The sequence below is a fragment of the Bos grunniens genome, chromosome 8, assembly GCF_055505025.1.
Source record: "Bos grunniens cultivar Pamir isolate PY7600 chromosome 8, Bosgru_T2T1.0, whole genome shotgun sequence".
In the NCBI taxonomy this organism is placed as follows: Eukaryota; Metazoa; Chordata; class Mammalia; order Artiodactyla; family Bovidae; genus Bos; species Bos grunniens.
In genome coordinates, this window is record NC_141172.1 from 103,269,424 (window position 1) to 103,292,275 (window position 22,852).

General features: G+C 48.4%; 1 protein-coding gene across 8 annotated transcripts in view; it reads right to left on the minus strand.

Moving 5' to 3' along the window:
* Window positions 1-22,852, minus strand: part of WHRN (whirlin) — a 91,989-nt gene that overhangs the window by 61,062 nt on the left and 8,075 nt on the right. For 7 of the 8 annotated variants that reach the window (XM_086413865.1, XM_086413863.1, XM_086413866.1 and 4 more), the window contains exon 2: window positions 3,394-3,612. In XM_086413865.1, coding sequence (XP_086269991.1) covers window positions 3,394-3,612 — 219 coding nt within the window. Of the gene's footprint in view, window positions 1-3,393; window positions 3,613-22,852 lie in introns of those variants that run through there. The other variant, XM_086413869.1, reaches the window with a different exon arrangement.

Genomic DNA, 22,852 nt, shown 5'->3' on the forward strand with positions numbered 1-22,852 from the left:
GGCAAGTGGTGGGGTCAGGATTTGAAGCCAGGCAGTCTGGATCCAGTGTCTTACTCTTCCTGTCATGCTGACGAGATCCCGTCTAACCCCCACAGCAGATCTGTCCTAGGTTTTTTATACGGAGACCACATCTGTACCATACAGACTACGGGTCAGCACAGAATGGGAAGCTGGAATGAGGAACAACTCTGCACCCTATTCACCTCTGAGCATGTGACCGTGACTTGGGAGCAGACAGGCCTGATTCTCGCAGGAGTTACCTGTGTTCCTCCCTTCTGTTCCGTCCTGCAGCCTCTGGGATGGTTCTCACACTCCAGTGTAGAGAAGAGCCTTACTAGCAAGGGCTGCAAAATCAGAACTAGCTTGGGACAGTGGAGCAGCTTTCAAGGACAATATCATACCGGGGATTTTTACATCACTTTTGCCTTGAGAACTCATTTGCCTAGAAGGTGTGTCCCCACGAGGGTTGAGGTTAGGCTTTTTGGAGTTTGGCATGGGAAGTCCAGAGTCTGGGGTGGCTATTTGGAATACCGGATGAGACCAGGCGGCTGGAGAGAAGAGAATCGGGCCAAGGAGCCAAAAGTGAGGGCTCCGGAGACATTTCCCCTATGCCCGTCCTCAGTGGCAAAACAGGGGCTACAGACTGTATCAGCAGGAGGAGGAAGGGGACGATGGAGAAGCTTCTCTGGTGTGGGTCAGGGCACTTCCTGCCTCCCGAACTGTGTTCCCTCTGGAGCCTGACTGTCTCAGCTTCTGCCTTCTGCACACTCGAGTTCGTGTATGCTCAGTCACTTCAGTTGTGTTCGACTCTTTGCAACCCTATGGACTATAGTCTGCCAGGCTCCTCTTCTCTCGACAAGAATGCTGGAGTAGATTGCCATTTCCTCCTCCAGGGGATCTTCCTGACACAGGGATCAAACCCGTGACACTTACATCTACTGCACTGGCCACTAGCACCACCTGGGAAGCCCTTCTGCCTTCTACATTCCTATATAAGTTACTCCAAGACACCCACAGGGCACCTTACATCCTCCCAACCTTCCCACCCACTCAATTCCAGTGCCAGGATCCTTTTCTCTAAGCCTTGAAGATGCCACATTTATTCCCACTTCAGGGCCTTTGCACTGGTGTCCTAGCTGCCTGGTATTTTCAACGCTCAGAATGATACACAGCAGCTCCATCTTCCTCTCGGTCTCAGCTCAGAAGTCACCTCCTCAGGGAGACCCTCCCAGCCCACCTCATCTGAAGCAGGGGCTCCCTCCCCATCACTCTCCATCACCCTTCCTGATTTTATTTCCTTCCATCAAGCCTCACCATCTTAATTATCTTGTTCAAATATGCTCATTTCTGGACCATCGTCTCATTCCTCCTGTGACGTCCAAACTCACCAGTAGCTTCCCCAGAGCAGGGCTTCATGTCTTCTGGCCATTTCTCCATTCCCACCTCCCATGACAACACCAGGAATACCACAGGTGCTCACTAAGCATGGGCTGACTCACTCAGTGGATCCTAGTTGCTGCGGCACCTGAGTCTTGGATTTTGCATCTCCAAAATGTTGCTAAGGGCACCTATTCCATAGAGCAGCCACAAGGATATAGGAAGATGCTGTAAGCAAAAGCCAGCACATGGCGAGCTCTTCCCTGATCATAATTACTACCCTAAGATCATGCCCTCCAGAGGGAAGGCTTGAGAAAAAGATACAAGTTCTCTGCCCAGCCCTGGAAGGCTGGCCTTGAAAATGACTCAATGCCATAGGCTGTGCCGCTTTCTCGAGATGGCCAGAGAACAGCAGCGCCTGGCGGGAGGCGGGCATGAGCCCCTTTCTGCGGCCAACCAGCCCCGGCCCCCTTGAAGAAGCCCAGGCAGGTGCTGGTGGTGCACACGAACTGGCTACCCCGCTGCCTCTCTGCCGGCAGAAAACCCCGCACCTCTGCTGGATCCAGCATACTGATATTTGAGCAAAGAACACAAAACACATTAAATAAATGTTATGGTCTTATCGACAGGAAAGGAGAGCTAAGAAAGAGTCTCCGGAGGGAAGGCGCTTGGCTCAGAGCCCCAAGCTGCGTCAAGGTCTTAAAACGTCAGAGAGCTGCTTACAGGAAGGACTTTCTTGGTCCCAGGAGCAACGAAAGGGTGCAAGGCAAACAGCACCCCGAGTTAACCTTAAAATATCAGGGGGGACCATCTCTCAGTCCTTTCTCAATTTTATTAAAGAAACAATCATGGTCTTGGGGAAGGAAGGCTCTGTAGGGGGCATTGAGGCCCCTGACCTCTTCTTCGGGTTACAGCATCCCATGGTGCTTTGGGCTACAACCCATCCCCCACCAGCCACAGTACTGGTTTGATTCTGTCAATCAAAGGCACCTCCCTGCCAGCCAATCAGGTGCTCCCTTCCCGATACACGAATCTTGAGCAAAAGGATGCAGAGAACAGAAACCGTGGGGACCCCTTTCTTCCTGGGGGCTGTATCTTGAGTTCCTCAGCTTCAGTTCTGGGCTTGCCCACACACTGCCAGTCAATTCTGACTTTGTGGAAGGTGACCAGGACCAGTTTCCGTTCCTTACAACCCGAGACCCACACTGCAAAAGGTGCCCTGTGAGGCTTGGAGTCCTGGCAGCTGCATGTGGCCATGCGCCTGGATCTGGGGCACTGAGGAGTTAAATCATCGCGAGTGTAAATCATCTGAGCATCTTCTCTTCCTCTGTCCACTCTCGGGGCTACATGAAGACTAGGCTTCAACCATAAGGGGCAAAATATCACAGAAGACAGCAGAGGGAGAACAGAGTTGCCCCCCAAGCCTAAAGGATCCCCTATACTCTGCCATGGAGAACTGATGCTTTCTAACTGTGGTTTGGGACTCTTGAGAGTCCCTTGGACTGCAAGGAGATCAAACCAGTCAACCCTAAAGGAAATCAACCCTGAATATACATTGGAAGGACTGATGCTGAAGCTGAAACTCCAATACTTTGGCCACTTGATGCGAACAGCTGACTCATTAGAAAAGACCCTGATGCTGGGAAAGATTGAAGGCAGGAGGAGAAGGGGACAACAGAGGATGAGATAGTGGGATGGCATCACTGACTCAAAGGACATGAATTTGAGCAAACTCTGGGAGATGGTGAAGGACAGGGGAAACCTGGCGTGATGCAGTCCATGGAGTCACAAAGAGCTGGACATGACTGAGCAACTGAACAAATAACAACATGGGAATTGAGGTAGATGAAGCCCAGAGCCCCTACAAAACCAAGGCCTTTCTTCCAGGCTCTAAGAAGTTTCCCTGTTCTGGGTTTGGCAAGAAGAATGGCATCTCAGTGGCCAGCTCCCCCACCCCGACTCCCACCAGCCCTCCATCTCCAGGAGGCCCTGAGAGGCCAAGGCCAGGAGGCTTACCTTTTTCTCATCCCCGCCTTGCAGGAGGTGTAGGGTGCTCCTTCGGTCACCCTCATGCTGCCGCAGGGCGCTGCCGTGGGGCTGGGGCAGGCCTGAAGGTGGGGAGATGCTGCGGCCCTGGGGGTCCACCCAGGTGTAGATGTGGTTGGTGACGTAGCCACCGGGGATGCGCCCCGCTGAGTACACCGACAGCACCAGCTTCTTGGAGCCCTTGAGAGCCTAGAGAGAGAGAGAGACACCTGTTAGCAGGAAAGGGGATGGTGAGAGATTGTCCAGAACTTGCTTCCTCTTAGGACACTGCACACAGAGGAGGCAGCCAGCCCCTATGTCTCTTCCCTTTCCCAGCCCTCAGTTTTGTCTTAGGGAAATGAGGACATCTGTCCCACCCCACCCCATCCCTTACCTTGAAGTGGTCCAAACACAAGAAATAAGACCTCTCAGCAAATCTTTGCTGAAGAGTCGATGGAACAGGCCTACAACTGCATCCTTAGAAAGGCCTGCTGGGCTGCCCTCTGGGAACATGGACTCTGAATGTTCCCACCATTCCTTACTTGATATGGGAGGCTCACCGTGCCGGGACTATTTGTGCAAACAACGTAGTGGTCTGGAAGGTGGGTACAGGCAGAGGCACCTACATGACCAGCCCCCAGATCAAAGCCCCCTGGTGTGAGTCTGTAAAGAGTGTGCCTGGAAGGCATTTCACACATCAACACGACTCAGTGCCGGCGGAATCAAGCGCACCCTGTGTGACTGCACAGGGACAGGACTCAGGAGCCATGCCTGGTCTCCTGCCGTCCAGCCCCGTGTGCTGTTCTCCACGCTCACTGTGCTGTGTACCCTTTCTCTGTAACAAATCTTAGCCACTAGCACAACCATATGCTGAACCCACGAGCCCTCACGGAAACTAGGGAAGATCTCGACGACCCCAATAGAGAGTTAAGAGATAAAAATACTGATAATAATGGCCATCACTTTATGGCAAATAGAAGGGGAAAAAATGGAAACAGTGGCAGATTTTATTTTCTTGGGCTCCAAAATCACTGTGGATGGTAATTGCAGCCATGAAATTAAAAGACACTTGCTCCTTGGAAGAAAAGCTATGACAAACCTAGACAGAGGGTTCAAAAGCAGAGACATCACTTTGCTAACAAAGGTGCATAAGTCAAGAGTTATGGTTTTCCCAGTAGTCATGTTTGGATGTAAGAGTTGGACCATAAAGAAGGCTGAGCGCTGAAGAATTGATGCTTTCAAACTGTCGTGTGGAAGAAGACGCTTGAGAGTCCCTTGGACACCAAAGAGATCAAACCAGTCAACCCTAAAGGAAATCAACCCTGAATGTTCATTAGGACTGATGCTGAAGCTGAAGCTCCAATACTTTGGCCACCTGATGTGAAGAGTTGATTCAATGGAAAAGACCCTGATGCTGGGAAAGATTGAGGGCAAGAGGAGAAGGGGGCAATAGAGGATGAGATGGTTGGATGGCATCATCGACACAATGGACATGAGTTTGAGCAAGCTCAGGGAGATAGTGAAGGACAGGGAAGCCTGGTGCTACAGTCCATGGAGCTGCAGAGTCACACATGACTTAGTAATGGAACAACAGCAACAATGGTAGCTTAACAATGATAAAAGGCCTGTATGTGTGAGACATTCTGCCGTGTACCTGACGTGCTTTATCTCCTGAAATCCTTATGGAATCCAATCTTGGTGAGGAGGGATTCCATGACTCAGTTGAAGTAAAGGAGGAGAAATGACCTGCCCACACAGCTAGTAACGGATTTCTTTCCCACAGCAACTAATGTTGAGTGTAGGTACCACCTTGACTTGACACTTTCTAGTCCGGGGATGGAAGGACCACAGGGAGAGGTGAACCCAAACTCTGCCCCTGGAGCAGCCATACTGCTTTCCCATGATGCACCTGTACTGACATGAAGCCCTTTATTCTGGGAGGTGGTCACTCAGCACTGGGATTAACAAGCATACACACCCCAGAACCTGGGATTTTGTATCAGTGATAGTACCTACACATGGGTAAGCTCATGTGTATTAAAATCACATTTACAATCATTACAAAGCATTTTAATGTGATAGATCTTACAATCATTACAAAGCATTTTAATGTGATAGATTTTAATGTTAAGTGGGGTCAGAGGATATAAATCCTGTCTCACAGTGTGATCTCAGTTAAGAGAAAAATTACACAGGGAAAAAAAATTGAAACCGAGGAGTAATGTGCCAAGATGCCAGCAGTCCTTCTCTCTGGGGGGCAGGATTATGGGTGGTTATTATTTTGTTCTTCCTGTTTCTCTATATTTTCCAAATGTTCCAGAAGGAAGGTGTAGTGCTTTCAATATCAGAAAATAGCAATATGCATAAAAGGGGAGGGTGGCACTTAACTCTCTGAACCTGCAGAGCACTGTGTAATACTGACCCCCAGTTCTCTCCATGGACAAAAGGGGTCAAGGGCGTGGCTTTCAGAGACAGTGGAGAGCCCTGCTTGGGTAGAGTTTCCGGACAAGGACACTGGACCACAGGCCTGGACACTCTGACACCTGAACCTCTTCCAGAGGAGGAAGGTCGGGCTGGGAGGGCCCCTCGATCCCACAGTTAAATGCCAGTCCCAGGGCAGTGGGATAACGAGCAGATGGCAGCTCTCCAAAATTCTGCTTGTAAAAAACATTTCTGAGAAGATGAGCAAAGAAAGATTTACAGTGTTCTTTTCCCATTCCCCGGGACTCCCCTGACAGCACAATTGGGAAAATAAAATTTCTGTGAAGTTTAAGATGCAGGATGGAGGAAGCCTGAAACCAAGTAAGCTTTTGCTGGAATTTAGTGCACAGCATCCGCAGAAGCCACTGTGGCCTTTGAGGGGTCTTCCTAACCCCTCTGCCCCGCCTCTGGCTCCCTCCTCCATGAAGGCGTTGCTGAAGCTCTGATGCTGCTTCGATGGGCTTGCCTCTTCTCTGCTTCCTCCCTGGGATAGACGGTGAGTCTGAGCCCTCACTCATTCCACAAGGGCTGGCCAAGAGCCTACTGTGTGCCGGGCCTGGAGAGAGAAATGTGAGCATATCTTCAGGGCACCTGCGGCCTGAAGAGAGACAAGGCTTCGCTGGGCCCAGAGTGCGTGCCTGCCCGCGAAGCCGCTTCAGCCGTGTCTGACTCTTTGTGACTCTGTGAACTGTAGCCCCCCAGGCTCCCCTGTCCATGGGATTCTCCAGGCAAGAATACTGGAGTGGGTTGCATGTCCTCCTCCAAGGGATCCTCCTGACCCAGGGATCGAACTCAAATCTCCTGTGACTCCCGTGTTGCAGGTGGATTCTTTACCTGCAGAGCCACTGGGGAAGCCCAGGCCCAGAGTAGGTCCTCAGAAAAACCTGTTTGCCCTGACTGGGTGAAAAAGCAGATTTTTGGCCTCCAAATGAACCATAACACGCACAGGCATCACCCCGCAGCCACCTTCCTCGTCGGATCTGGAAGGCTGCGCTGGAATTGGGGACAGGGGAAGGCAAGTGGAAAGAACGGGACCTTGTGGATCTGGGCAGAACTGGATTTAAGTCGCCTCTGTCACTTGTGAGTCCGGGGTCACTGAGGCCGGCTGCTTCTGCTCTCAAAGCAGCACAAGTTGGTGGGGGAGAGGCGCGGACAATGCCCACCTCTCAGAATCCTGTGGGTAAAACGGAACACATAGAGGGTGGGCGTCTGCACACAGTGGGGGGTCAGCACGTGGCGAAGCCCACTCCCTTCTCCTAGCAGTGACTGCGCATTGAGAAGGCAAACCAGGTGTAGAAAAGCGTTATCCAAGGAGTGGAAAGAAAAAGAAGGTGTCTGAGAGAATGAAAATCAATGCACAGTGCACGATTTGTATTCTGTATCACTGGCAATAGTGGCATTTTCTTGGTCAGTTCTATAAATAGGCGAGCAGCAACCTTGAGAATGGAGAGGAGATTAATGCCTTTGATGAGAACAAGAGGGAAGGCTGGCACCGGAGAGGGCCTGGCAGGTCACTGAGTCTCCCATGCACCGCCAGCCCCCAGCGTGCTGCAGAAAGGGACCCTGGCAACCCGAGAAGGGAAGGGACACAGAAGTACAGCCCGGACACAGGAAGCCAGCCCTGGGCAAGCGGCTTCCCCTGTGCACCTCGGTCTCCCTGTCACCAGCCTGTGGGGCCAGAAAATCTGAAGGCCACTCCAGCCTGGACCATTCCAGAACCTCTGATGTTGGCTCTTTAGGGGCAGGGGGTACATGTGGGCTTTCACTGGGTCTTGGAGAGCTTGAATATCATCATCCACTGCTGCTTTATTTTTCTGGGAAAACTGCAGAAAAAAAGGATTCCTGAGACAGCACTTTCCACACCTAAACAGGCTCTGCGAACACGGTCCTGGTGCCGGGGCCATTAGAATGCAGCGAGGAGGGCTCCATCCATGGCGCTTTGACCAAACTGTGTGTGTCATGCAGGGAAGGCGGGAGGAGGGGAAGGTCTAGGAGTGCAGTTTCTGCTTTTTCCTGGCTGTCTTATCTCTCTCTCTCTTTTTTTTTAAACAACCATTTGCTTATTTTTAAAAGGTGTCCCTGGCAGGAGGCGAAGGGGACAACAGAGGATGAGATGGTTGGATGGCATCACTGATTTGATGGACATGAGTCTGAGCAAACTCCGGGAGCTGGTGAAGGACAGGGAAGCCTGGCATGCTGCAGTCCATGGGGTCGCAAAGAGTTGGACACAACTGAGCAAATGAACTGACTGAATGGAAGGATTAATTCATAAAGAGAGCTGGCTGGCGCTTTCTTGCCCCGAAAGCCCTTCCACCTGCCTACCTCACTCACTCACCATTGCCACCTTGATCCCTGAGGCTCAGGCCATCTGGAGGATAATGTGGTTCTCGTTCCCGGTTAGGTGCCCAGAACTGGTGGCTTCTCTCACTGGCATGCCTCAGTAGCAAGCAGCCTTATACAGCAAGGCAAACTAGAAAGGACTCTGGTTGTGAAACAGACACTCAGGCATATCTCCATTGTGTTCTGCTGCATGGTCGAGGGCTATGCCCTCCTCTTGCTGGCCTCAGTTTTGCCAACTGGCAATGAGCAGGTTCCTAGGTGGCGCTATTGGTAAAGAAACCACCTGCCAATGCAGGAGACATAAGAGACGCGGGTTCCATCCTGGGTAAGGAAGATCCCCTGGAGGAGGGCATGGCAACCCACTCCAGTATTCTTACCTGGAGAATCCCATGGACAGAGGAGCTGGGCGGGCTACAGTCCATGCGGTCACAAACAGTCAGGCACGACCAAAGTGACTTAGCAGCAGCAATGAGCAGAAGGGAATCTCTGATTGCTAAGGTCCTGCCCCAAGTTAAATTTGAATGTCCTCTGGTTCATTGCTATATTTAGGAGAAATGACGTTGCTACCAGGTCCTTGAACCAGATCTTGAATCTCGGGGCTCTGAGGTTCCACATCAGTTGGGAGGGACCAAAAGGGTTTAAGAAAACACCAGAAGGGCAGATGGAGCATCTCAGGTGTGGCAGGATATGCACCCCAACTCGGCATTATCACAGCAGCAGGGACCTTCAAAGGGACCCGATGGCTGGGGAGACAGCCTCCAATGGGACCGCAACCATGCGTCTTTGTTCTTCACAGACAGCAGCCTGTGTGTGGTAGACAACCTCCAAAAGCTACCTAAAAGCAGTGTACCAGTGCCTGCTGGCGACTGGCGACCACACCCCTCTCCTGCTGCAGCAGCCGGCAGAACGAGCCAGTCTCTTGAATCAAATGCTTTTAAGTTGTGCCACCTCACGCAAGTGACCAAACCTCTGTTCATCTGCTTCCCTCCTGGAAAATTAAGATCTGTTTTCCCCAGTCTCTAGGTAGAAGAAGCCTATTAGCATAGTGCCTCGTACTTAAGAATTCAATGAGCTAAGGCTAAACAAATCCCATGAGATCTGGGAAGAGTCCACTGCAAGCAAGAGCCGTCATCAGAGCCCCCTGCTCCCTTGCTTGCTATCACGTTTACTGGTGAAACTCCACCGGGGGGTTTGCCAGCATGCCACCAGGTCATATCACAGAGGAATCTCGATCTGCCCAGGCAGATGGCACGGCTGAGACATTACCCATCACCAGATGATGACGCAGGCAGCATGCTATGATTGCGGGAATGTAAATTATATGTGGATGTCTTCAAACTTAATAACTGGCTAGTTGGATTAATGCTCTCAGGAGGCACATCTGCCTCACTCAGCTCTTCAGAGCTGACTCTAACACCCCAAAATCACAGACCAGGCGACAGAATTCTCTGCTCAGCAGAAGACTGAGAAATAGACTGGAGATAGTTACAGTATGAAGAGACTGGGGAGTGGGGAGGAACTGTGTTAACAAGCAGGTGCACACATGTTCCCGTGTTTAAAAACATGCACCAAAGTGCAAGCACAGGGTCACAAGACCATGAGACTACTGCCTGGAGAGGCAGGTGCGAAAGAAGCGTTCCAGAAAAGTCTTGAGTGAGGACACATCATGGTGAGTCATCCAGCTTATTTCAGGGCAAGGTCTTCTCTTCTGGGGAACAGATCACTCAGAACAGAAACTCAGGAGGGAGGGCTGGTCTAAGACCCAGGTTAGTGACGGGGAAGAGAGGGAAGGATCGTGCTGGCCTGCTCTTCCTAATTCTACCTTGCCTAGCTGGGTTTTGGGTTCCGAGTCTCTGGGCTCCCATCCTGGCTCTGCTGTTGACTTACTGTGTGACACAGAGCAAATGACTTAAGCTCTCTGTACCTGTGTCTGCATTCAAAATGCCACTGTTTTAAGGATGATCAAGATAATATAAACTACCTATAGAGTATATATAGCCGCACAGCAGTAAAGAATCCGCCTGGCAATTCAGGAGACAAGGGTTCGATTCCTGGGTCGGGAAGATCCCCTGGAGGAGGAAGTGGCAACCCACTCCATTATTTTTGTCTGAGAAATCCCCTGGACAGAGGAGCCTGGCAGGCTATAGTCCACTGGGTTGCAAGGAGTGGGACAGTACAGAGCGACTGAGGAACAACATAGTACGCGGCACAGAGTAGGTACTAAAGGCACGTGAACTCCTTTCCTGGGCCTGCCAGCTCCTTCTCTGAACAGAAGCCCTAGAAAACCTCTAAAACTCTCATCTGCGTGGACACCAATACCCGAGCAACTCTACCCTCTCCCTCCCAACTTGCCTCCTCTTCAGAAACGTCCTCTCTTTTGATCGATACGTCCTCATATCGGCCCTGACTGACACTCAGCCCCTTTCTCACCACCTCCAGGAAGCCTTCTTAGACAGTGACTGACTTTCCTTTTCCGAGAGCAGCCGGCACACTTGTATGTTTTTGTTGCCATCTATACTCCAGCTTCTGTATCACCTTCATGCATTCTGTCTCTAAGACTGCAAGAGCAGCTCCTTGAGGCACACTGCCTATTCTGTTTTCTTTATCCCCTCTCCCTGCTCCTTCTCCTCCACTCACTACCCCTTCATTCATTTCATTCATGTGCTCATTCATTCAAGATATCCGTTGGGCTTTGAAGATGCTAGGCAGCCCCAGGAATCTGTTAAAAGAGGCCACAGAAAGAGCAGTGCACTGGCCTGGGGCCCAAATGCCCTGGATCACCATCCCATGCTTGTTCACACTCATGTGAGCATGTCTCAGACACACGTGGAATTCAGAGAAGCAGAAGGGGTAGTGCTTTAGAGCCACAGCTCTGAAACAAGACTTCAAGGATTCCGTTCCTGGCTCTGCCATTCACCAGCGGCAACCCCAGGCAAGTTACCTAGCCAGCCTGTGTTCCAGTTTCCCAGGCATGAGATGGGATAATAGTAGTATTATCTCACAGGGCCGTGGGGACGATTAAATTAGTTAATATGCATAAAGTGTTTAGTGTCTGGAAGATAGGTAAGAGGTACAGAAGGGTGAGGTGTTGTTATTACTATGGAGAGCCCAGAGCAGAAGTCACAACCCACCATCCACAGCAACCACGGCTACATTCTGGTGTCTGTCCATCTCGGTTTGTTCTGTATATTTTACAAACACACGGATGTTCACACACAAAACTATTGTTGTCTGAGGTTTGCATAGGATGACTCATGCTTAACATTTCATTGACATCTTTTTTCAGCTAAAAAAACGTATTTTGAGGATCTTTCCTTAAAAAGATCATCTCTTCCCATAATACACGGCATTCCCTGGCTGAGATGCACCACCACTGAATTCCAGCTCCCCTATTGCTGGAAATTTATGTTGCTTCTAAGTTTTTGCCAGCACGAACAATGCTGCGATAACATATTTATACTTGCATCCAATTTTCTACACCAAAGAAAAGTGGAATCCCAGAGACTGTGTTTTTTCATATGCAAACCTGTCCCTCTCTGTGTAGTTCCTCTAACTACCTGCAGGGGGCAGCACTATGACACCTTAGTCTGTAAAAGGCATGAATTCCCCCTATCTAACAATGGCACCCCACTCCAGTACTCTTGCCTGAAAAATCCTATGGACGGAGGAGCCTGGTAGGCTGCAGTCCAAGGGGTCGCTAAGAGTCGGACACAACTGAGCAACTTCACTTTCACTTTTCACTTTCATGCATTGGAGAAGGAAATGGCAACCCACTCCAGTGTTCTTGCCTGGAGAATCCCAGGGACGGGAGAGCCTGGTGGGCTGCCGTTTATGGGGTCGCACAGAGTCGGACACGACTGAAGCGACTTAGCAGCAGTAGCAGCATGGGCACTGCGGATGGGACTGAGTCAGGGCTTTCCAGTGATTTTTTCCTGAAGCAGAGTTCACTGATGCAGGGATCCAGCCTACTATGTGCCTTCTTCCATAGGATCCAGAAATCTCCTAGTGTATGCAAATCTTTGCTCTGTCTTCCAATTTCTCCTAGAGATGAAGTACTGTATTGCAAAACACCAAAATAAAAAGGTGGCTTAGGGGGAAGACCCCTCAAGAGTTTTAAAGTCATAGATGTGCTCACTAGAAAACTATTCCCAGACAGAGGACCACGTCGTCCTAGCTGCGAGACTTCAGGCCAGTTCCTTAAGCCCTCCGGGCTGCACCCTTCTCACCTGTTTTGTGGTTGCTGTTTAGTCACTAAGTCGTGTGCAACTCTTCTGTGACCCCACGTACTGTAGCTGGGCTCCTCTGTCCATGGGATTTCCCAGGCAAGAATACTAGAGTGGGTTGCCATTTCCTTCTCCAGGGCACCTTCCTGACCCAGGGTTCGAACACACATCTCCTGCACGCATCTCTGGCATCACAGGCAAATTCTTTCACTGCTGAGCCACGAGGGAAGGCCTCTCACTTGTTAAATGGGGTTATTCATGCCTACCATCACGGAGTTGAGTGGATAAAAGGAGGACAGACAAGATACTGGACACAAGACATCTTGCACTGGGCATGGTGCATAGCAAGTGCCCAGTAAATGATGGTTAACATTATTGATCACAGCAAATTACAGTGATGACTATGGGTTATATTCTTCCCACTGCACCTATGAAGAAAGACTGTCTGGGTGGTCAAGTGTCTTATGCAAGGTCAGAAAGAGGAAGAGAGGCAAGGCTTGAACTTGAATCCTGGATTCTTCAAACTCATGCATCTTTTACCAGTAGTTCAAGAGGGTTCAAATAGGGACTTCCCTGGTGGTCCAGTGGTTAAGACTACAGGCTCCCAGTGCAGAGGGCCCAGGTTCGATCCCTGGTCAGGGAAGTAGATCCCACATTCCACAACTAAAAGATTCTGCTTGCTGCAATTAAGACCCAGCACAGCCAGATAAATTTTTTTTTTTTAAGTAAGTTCAGATAACACAAGGCCAACCATATGTCAAAGCCACATAAGATGGACAAGGAGAGGGCCTGAAAAGGGGGCTTGGACTTACAGGTTGCAAGTAAATGAGACACCTTGGCCTCTGGAACCCTGAGCTGGTCCCAGGCGCAGCACAGACACTGGAAAGACCCTCTCCGCTCAGCCCCACTGGGAGGGAGGGCGGAAACTGGCGCGTGGACTCCCTCTCTCTGTGGCATATTTTAATGTCATGAGAAAGTAAAGCCCTAATTAACACTCTGTCTTCAGAGCTCCTTCCTCTGCACCACGTTTTATCTGTGTTAATTATCACCTCTTACAGGGACCACTAACTGCAACAGCTTTCCAGCCTCCTCTCCCAGCCTCCAAAATTAGTCTCTGCAGGGCAATCTGGACATCCTTTTAAAATGAAGTGGGCCCTGTCCCTGCCCTGCCCCAAACCCTCCCAGTGCCTCTCCAGCCTGCACAGCCAACTCTGCTGCCCAGCCGGCCTCCTCTCCTGCCCTGCCGCCTGGCCTTTTTATAGTATCAAGAGCTCCAAGCTACTTACATGTTCTGCTCCCTGTCCCTCAATATTCATATCTCAACGTGCATGCATGCTCCATCGATTCAGTCATGTCTGACTCTTTTCGACCCTATGGACTATAGCCCACTAGACTCTTCTGTCCATGGGATTCTCCAGGCAAGAATACTGGAGTGGGTTGCCATGCACTACCCAGGGGATCTTCCTGACCCAGGGATTGAACCCGAGTCTCCTGCATCTCCTGCACTGCAGGCAGATTCTTTACTGCTGAGCCACTGGTGAAGCCCTACCTCAACATACTCACCTTACATATAAGTGATTATTTTATCAACATCTTTCACAACAGAGAAGACAGGAGATTCTGGTTTGGTCATAGATGTGACCAAATGTATCAGTGACCAGATGTATCAGTAAATATGTAAACCAGTAAATATGAAAGATAGGAGACTGTGGGTGATCCCACGTAAAATGAGAGACACTGAAAAAAAACAACTAAAATTGCCTTCCTCCTGAAATTGACCTCCTTCCTCTTGAAATTGAGTGCCAATGAGGAGTTTTTACCTCTGCTGAGGTACCAGTGAGTTTTCTATAGAATCTGAAAGAATGTATTAATTTCTCTTTTTGCCTTGGTTTTACTAGGAATTTCAGAATTCCATTTGAATATGTAATATCAATCCTATAAAGGCAACACCTTGCACATGCCTATGTGTGTCAACACACACACACACAATACACTTTCCAATATTGTTTCTGATCTCTCTGCCTCTTTCACGATAAGCTTTTTAGGTTAATTCACTCAGTTATTTTTGAAACAGGACGTAATATTAATTACAAATATATTAACAAATAAGTAAATGGGATACATGGCTTCCCACGTGGCTCAGCAGTCAAGAACCCTCCTGCCAATGTAGGAGACGCGGTTTCGATCCCTGGGTCAGGGAATGGAACCCACTCCAGTATTCTTGCCTGGAAAATCCCCTGGACAGAGGAGCGTGGCGGACTACAGTCCATGGAGTCTCAAGGAGTCAGACATGACTGAGTGCACACACGCACACAAATGGGATTCAAAGAGTTAAAAGAAAGTGTTAACCATTTCTTTGCTCACTTCTACTTCTTGCATCCCCAACCTCACTCCTGGGAATTCATCTTCTATTATTCTTTCATGAAGGTAATAGATTCTCTCGATTTTTAAAAACAAACAAACAGGGAGTTTGGAGGAGAATGGATACGTGCATCTGTCTGGCTGAGTCCCTTCGCTGGTCACTTGAAACTATCACAATGTTGTTAACTGGCTGTACCCCGATACAAAATAAAAAGTTTAAAATAAATAAAGAGGATGTTCAATCACACCAATCACATAGGAGGTGCTCAATAAAACAACTGCGAAGCGGATGAATGAAGGCTAAAGGCCATCTCGACGATTACATCTCCTCCACATGCAGTTGGAAGCAGAGATACTTTTCACAGACACTTGGGCAGTAACTGGGCTTTCTCATCCAACCTCTGTATCTCCCTCCACCTCTCAGAAATCCTTTGCTGCTGCTGACTTTGGTCTAAGAATGCACGTCATTTACAAACAGAAGTCCAAACATCGTCAGTCTAAATTCTTGTGGAATGTTGACATCAGTTGGGTGGCAGCGTGGTGAGAATTCACTTGGTCTCCAAGAAGGTCAGCTTCGTTGTCATGTACCTGAGGTCTGCATGCCCACTGGGGGCTAGATCGAGACCAAGACGAGCCCTGACATGGCCCATCCGTTCTGGCTCTTTGAGGCCACTTCACCACCTTGAGCTGCTGCGTCCAGGGAAAAGCAACTTAACTGCAGAGCAGCTGCGTGAGCCCAACCAAACGACCTCTCAGAAACGCAGCTCCACATAAAGGTCAGGAGGTGCCATGACAACATACGTAGGAAGCAAACATGAAAGGAGGAAGGTAATTAAACCACTGGGAAAATGTGAATGCATAGAGATACAGGCCAGGGGAGGTGTAGAGAAATGATGACTAGCTGACATCTTCTTTCCCCCTTTGCAGTTTTCTTAATGATGTTTAGATTTGCCTTGGAACCTAAGTAGATTTTCCAAAATCAACTGTGCATCCCCCCCTCCTTCTCTTTTCTTTATAAGTTTGACCTTCTCCAAAGGCTCCAGTGTGAAGATACAGAAGCAAATCTTTGCTCCAGTGCTGAGAATGCCAGGATCCCAAAGGCTGGAACGGGCACCTGACATTTCAAAGCCCCTGCTCTCCAGCGTCTTTGCTCCTAAATGTCTGGGTGAGCTAAGGCTGGGCAAAAAGGAAAAACACGGAGGATCAAAGAGAGGGAAAAAAGTGCTGTCTTTGGGGATAATGCCATGAGAAATTTACAAGAAGATAGTGACAGAGTGACCCTACCTTTGCAAAACATCTCACAAGATGAGGACAGAGCCAATTCCAGAAAGATATTGATTCCTTTTTAATGCAATTCTTCAATTATCCACTAAGCCTGGCTTTTAGTCTCTTATAATTTAAGTGAATTGCTTTACAAATGTTCTCTTAAATTTTGTCTCTTTATTCTTTTCTTTTTTTCCTTTAAGGAGGAACTAACAAGATTCTAGGAGTCATAGATAAAATCATGAGATGCACCTCGATGGGTTTGCAATGGACTGTTTGCTGTCCAGAATCAATGTCCATAGCACATCCATCCATCAGGAAAATCAGTTTCTATCAATATTGTTTTCTTGGTGTACAAGTGGATACACAGATGGGGAGTGGTAAAGAATCCTCCTGACAATGCAGGAGATGCAGGTTCAATCCCTGGGTCTGGAATATTCCCCTGGAGGAGGAAATGGCAAACTACTCCAATATTCTTGCCTGGGAAATCCCACGGACAGAGGAGCCTGGCGGACTACAGTCCATGGGGTCACAAAGAGTCCAACAAGACTTAGCGACTAAACAAATAGCAATTATGTATGTATATATGCATTTAATATATGATATATTCTATATACCATTTATATGTACGTGTGTGTGCTCAGTGGCTCAGTAGCATTTGACTCTTTGCGACTCCACAGACTGTAGCCCACCAGGCTCCTCTGTCCACAAAATTTTTCAGGAAAGAATACTGGAGTGGGTTGCCATTTCCTTCTCAAGGGGATCTTCCCGACCCAAGGATGGAACCCACATCTCCTGCATTGGCAGGCAGATTCTTTACCACTGAACCACTTTGGAAACCCCTATATATGTATATACAGCTATACAAACACTAAATATGCAAAGGGGTTCAACTTCATTATATAAATTAGAGTAGGATATTATATAAATTAGAGTAGGATACATTTTGTCTATCAGATTGGCAAAAATGAAAAAGGAATATGATATCCAGTGTTGGCAAGGCTGGAGAAAAATGAGGCATCTCATACACTGCTAATGTTGGAGGAGGGACTGTAAAAAAACAAACTCTTCCCCAAGAGCACTTTGGCAACAGTTACCAAGCCTGAAAAATCTGCCTATTCCCGGAGCCAATGCCACCTCTAGAAAGACAGTCCAAAGAATTATTAGAGATGCGCTTCAATATTAATGTACAAGGATGTTTAAAGCAGAAATAAAGATAATGCTTTAAAAAAAAAACAGTCCAACAAGAAGAAATTGGTTAAATAAATCATGTCTCTCTTTGTTGTGATATATTATGCAAGCATTAAAAATCATTTTTAAGAAATATTTATCAAGGTGGGAAAAAAAACAGTTGTGATACATTGTCTGGTGAAAGAGGCAGGCTTCGTGACTATGTTCAGAATGGCAGTTTTCTAGGAGGTTCCCAGGGCAAATTTACAGGCACAGACACACGGGGGACTGGAGAGACAGGAATCAATTGTCCACAGTGATGGTTTAAGGGAGGATTATCAAGATTTGGGGTTTCTTCCTTTGTGTTTTTCTGGGTTTCTAAGTTTTCTAAATGGAACCTATCTCTCTTAGGTCATTAAAACCCACACACTTGTGCACACACATACACATTGGTATTTTAAAAGCTCAAACAGACTCCTCTGCTCCTCATGTTTCCTATGAGCTAAAGAAAACGGCCTTTGATGCGCCCAGTCCGCGATGGGGCTGACAGCCACCAGTCTTCTACGCAAGGCCCGGCAGACTCTGTCCTCATCCTGCCCAGAGGGCAGACAGCAAGACAGATTCAAGCCTCCACCAGTCAGCGAGATGATTTCATAAGTTACGGGTTTATCCTAATGGGGGTGCAGTTGAGGTCACAGTTATCTATTTAAGGAATTTCCACAGACAATGCACAAAATAAAATCCTGTCAAAGACCAGGGCATAGTGAGAGGGATGAGAGGAGGGACAAGGAGGGGCAGGTGGCCGTGCCACCTCCGTGCCTGCCATCCAGCAAAGGACACGCGTAAAGGCTTCCTGGGAAGGGTAGGGCGGCCACGGCCTGGGTTGTCTGGCTCCTTGTGGCTTTTCTTGCTAAGTGGAAAAAACTGGGGGAAAGACGTACATGTACTGACCCAGCTCTGACCAGCACCACGGCTCATGCACCCCGCTTCTCAGTTACTAATAGAAGCTGTCGAGGGCAGTGGCTGTGAGCAACGCCTTGGAGGCAGAAAGACCTGGGTTCAAATCTTAGGCCTGCCACCTCCCATCTGTATGCAGGCGGCCGATCACTTCCTATTCCAGATGCTGTTTCCTCTCCCTGGGGACTGTGAAAAGTCAGTATGCGAAGCCCCGGCAGAGTTCCTGGAGCCACACAGAAGACCCTCCATGTGGCCATACGTATTAGTGTGCTCGGTACTGCAAGCTTGTAAGCATCTTGTGTTACATATTTTATACCAAGTAGAACATCATTTGGCAGGAAAACAGACCCCAACACAGTGGGTAATCATTCAGTGTTCGAATGAATAGATATGCGCGGTGCTTCAGTATGTTACCTGTAAGGCCGTCAATATGGAGGAAATTGAACAGAGAAGGAACACAGAAGCTTAGTAACTTGTCTGCCATCTGACTACTCTTTCCATCACAATTTTATGGAAGAGGAATTTGAAAATCAGAAAGGTTAAGAAGTTTGCTCAAGACCCTACAGGTCCAAAGTGGCAGAGTTGAGCTTGGAACCCAGAATGTCTGACTCCAGAGCCCAGATTCAAGCACAGTAGGCTGCTCCCTCTCTCTGGTGTTGGGGTGATGGTCACAGTCCCTCAAATGGACAAAACCTGGGCTTAAATCCTGGCTTTGCCACTTTCCATCTTGGTGACAACAGGCAAGTGACAAATTCTTGGCAGTTTTGCAAAATTAAGTGAAAAACGTGGTGCCTATTAATAAGGCTGTCGTAATGGTCAATGAATTTTATATGTACAAAGGTTATTATTGTTCACAGAGCAACACTAGGAAATACATACTCTGTAATGATGAGAGAAAAGGAGGCCACCACCCAGAGGAAGCAGAGGGGAGAAGAGAAGGTTTCCCATAGATGGAGTAGCTGCCTGTGGGCAGCAGGTCTGCTAGGGGGAGGCACAGGGGCCATAAGACCATGGGTGGAGAGAAACGGACCCTTGCTGCTTGTCTGACCAAGTGTGAACTACACTCTGGCACAGCTGGGGAAAAGGACTGTCTGTGGGTAAGAAAGGATCGGCTCATGAGCAGCACGAACGTCAGGGTCAGGAGCTCGGCCTCTGCCCCACAGGTTCCCAGCTCCACTGTGAAGCGCTAGGCAGACCCAAGTTTCTAAAGTTCACTTTGCCTCCAGGACGCGGAATGGACTGGCAAGTAGATGAGCAAGATGGGAGACAGACAGGTGGACAGCAGGGAGGCCTCTGCCGTTTGGCAGTGGTGATAGGGGTCGGGGGGAGTGGTCTGAGACCTGCTGGAGAGAGGTCAGGCCAGAGAGTCGAACTCACCACGAGCAGGCGCAATCCCCAACAGGGATCGTGGAGAAGTTTTCGAACTGTGGTGTTGGAGAAGATGCTTGAGACTGCAAGGAGATCAGATTAGTCCATCCTAAAGGAAATCAACCCTGAATATTCATTGGAAGGACTGATGCTGAAGCTGAAGCTCCAATACTTTGGCCACCTGATGCAAAGAGTCGACTCATTGGAAAAGACCCTGAGGCTGGGAAAGACTGGGGGCAGGAGGAGAAGGAGATGACAGGATGAGATGGTTCGATGGCATCACCGACTTGGTGGACATGAGTTTGAGCAAGCTCCTGGAGATGGTGAAGGACAGGGAAGCCTGGCGTGCTGCAGTCCACGGGGTCGCAAAGAGTCGGACACGACTGAGCCACTGAACAACAGCAGAGAGGTGCCATCAGAGGGTCAGAGATAAGCCAGGGCTTCCAGGCCAATAATACAGAAGAGCTGAAAACATAAGTAAAAATAAATACACTAAAGGGAGGAACAGATCCTGTTCAGAGACGACACAGGTAGAAGATGGGTGAAGAGACAGACATTTGGGGAGAAAGAGGAAGGAATCTGTGGGTGACCTGGACATTCTGACATGCCCCGTTGACTTAAAAAATCTCAGGATTTGGAAGAACTCTTGGAAGGGGGAGATGCTTCAGGAGAGTTGGGGAAAAAATCTGGGAGAAGGCTGGGGAACCCAAGGAGAAACAGGAAGGAGGAAGAAGAGAGAAGAAGAAAAGGATAAAGATGATGCTGGGTCCAGACACACCACAGGACCCCACACCCTCTATCTGGGTCTGGGAGGACAGAAATGGAAGAAGGACTTGCGAGCAGTTTCTGATAGCTGGATCACTTTTCTATTCTCTTATTAATCAGAAACCTCTTAGTGAAGCCTAGAACACCATTTCAGAAGTGGTTCAAATCAACTGCAGAGGGTTTTTTTTTTATTGTTTAAGAGTGGATGCCCTTGTTGTCAAATTACCACTTTCACCTGTATTAACTGCTTAAATGGGTTCTGCAAACAGCTTTATCTCCTCCACCTCCTCATCAGGGCCCCTGGGGAGCCCATCAGGGAAGGATGCTGGGGAACAAGGCTGGGGACGCAGCTGACCGGGGGGCTGTCACACACTGGCCTCTGGGCCACGCATCTATCTTGCCTCCCCACATTTTTAAGGGAGGTCGAGACATACAATTCCACTCAACACCTGGGCCTGATGACTGCTGCAAAATGAAAACGCAGATGCTGACATCCAGATAGGAGCAAATACATTTTTAAAGAAACTCTGTCTACGTGGGAACATTGATTACATTTAGTAAATGACCCTGCAATTCAAACAGTTACGATGGAACACGAGAGCCTCAAGTTCCAATATTTTCTGCCAAGTATATTTTTGCTTTAAAAAAAAAAAAAAACAGGCACAACAAAAAACTGTCAAAGCCAAGCAAATTCAGTCGATAACATTTTTCATTTCACTTCTTGCAGTGGGACCTCCATGGCCTTATTTCTCAAACTTTTGATGTGCAACAGTGTCAGTAAGCTGTTCGTGAGGGCAGTGAGCCGGGCTCACCGGTGGGGGAGTCTGAGTCACAGAGAGGCAAAGGGAGTTAGCTGCCCAAGGTCACAGCCAAGTACACTCTCAGATGAACCCAGGTCCATCTCCAAAAGCTGCCTCTTGGGTACAGACCTCCCTTCCCTTGATTTTCCAATTTATCAGCTGACCTTGCGCATCTGGGATTGTGCTCTGAAATAGTTAAAGATGGGGACAGGGTGGATCCACGTCTCTGATCAAATCTTTGTGTGGATAAATGGGGGTAGGGAGGGGAGGAGGGATGGAATCCAAAAGAAAGACAGGCTTTCCAAACTTCAGAGTGGTTAAGAATTACCTAGGGGGCTTGCTGGGCTTCCCTGGTGGCTCAGTGGTAAAGAATCTGTCTGCCAGTGCAGAAGATATGGGTTCCATCCCTGGCCAGGGAAGCTCCCCTGGAGAAGGAAATGGCAACTCATTCCAGTATACTTGCTTGGAGAATTCCAAGGACAGAGGAGCTTGGTGGGGCTACAGTCTATGGGGTCGCAAAAAAGTCAGACACGAATTAGCAACTAAACAATGGGGGCTTGTTAATTTGTGAATCACCTCTTCTAAGGCCCCAACTCCTGGGTGTTTGAAAACACCCTTTGATGTCACTGTACTCTCTTCTTCCCTGTAGCCTGCATCTTTAAAGTCCTGTAAAGAGGACATCTTGGGACCTGTTTATGGGAGGCTGATGTATTTGCTTTGCACTCAAAGTTGAGAGGATGCTGATATTATGAAAACTCAGGTAGAGAGGAAAAATAACTATGAAACTGGCTGCCAGCTGAAGCAAAGCCACAGCCAATTTAGCAGCAGGAACACAAATTCTCAAAGGGGAAGGAGGCAAAGGGGCAGGGACTGGAAAAGAAGAAGGGAAAAAAAAAGAAATTATGCATTCTCAGATAAAGCAGCTTTGAAACACACATGTGATTAACAGAAACTTGCCCTTCACCTAAAATGCTGAGGTTTCTTGAAACCCGCCAGAACGGTGTTTCTTTTTTTCTTTTTAATAACAAAAAACCAGAAGATACAGAAGATATATCTCATCACCCGAAATTGGTTCATTGATTGCTTCAGAATGCATAAATGGTTCTATTTTGGAAGCTCACACAGTCAGGCTGTGAAAATAACCCACTTTGGGGAATGTGATTTTAAAATTAAGAGCAAAATGACAAATTAAATAACCGAAGGGGTCTCATAAGGTAGACTTGGGAGGGTAGAGGATGGGAAAGACTATTGCCCACCAAGTCAGACTACACTATTTTAAAGACTTTTCATTGAAACAGTTTCCTACTTACCAATGTTTTCACACTTGTTCAGTCATTTGATCCCTACAGCCCTGGGAAGGAGGCAGGTGGGAGATTGCTGTTGTTGTTTAGTGGCTAAGGTATGTCCAACTCTTTTGCGGTAGCTATGCCCATTTCACAGTTGCAAAGCTGAGGTTCAGAGAGTCACATGACCTGCCTGCAGCCACACAGCTGATTTCCTGGCACACGACACTAGAGTTGATGGCTTTCCTTGAGTTTTCTATTCAGCACCCACTACATTGCAACCCCCAGACTTTCTTAAGCTATTACACTCAAGAACCAAGGTGTCCTGAACTCTCCAGCATGGCATTAGTAGTAAGAGCATTCCATTCATTCAGCAAATATTTATTTATGTATTAAAACACCTACTCTGCACCGGTCACCGTGGAGGTATTGGGGTATG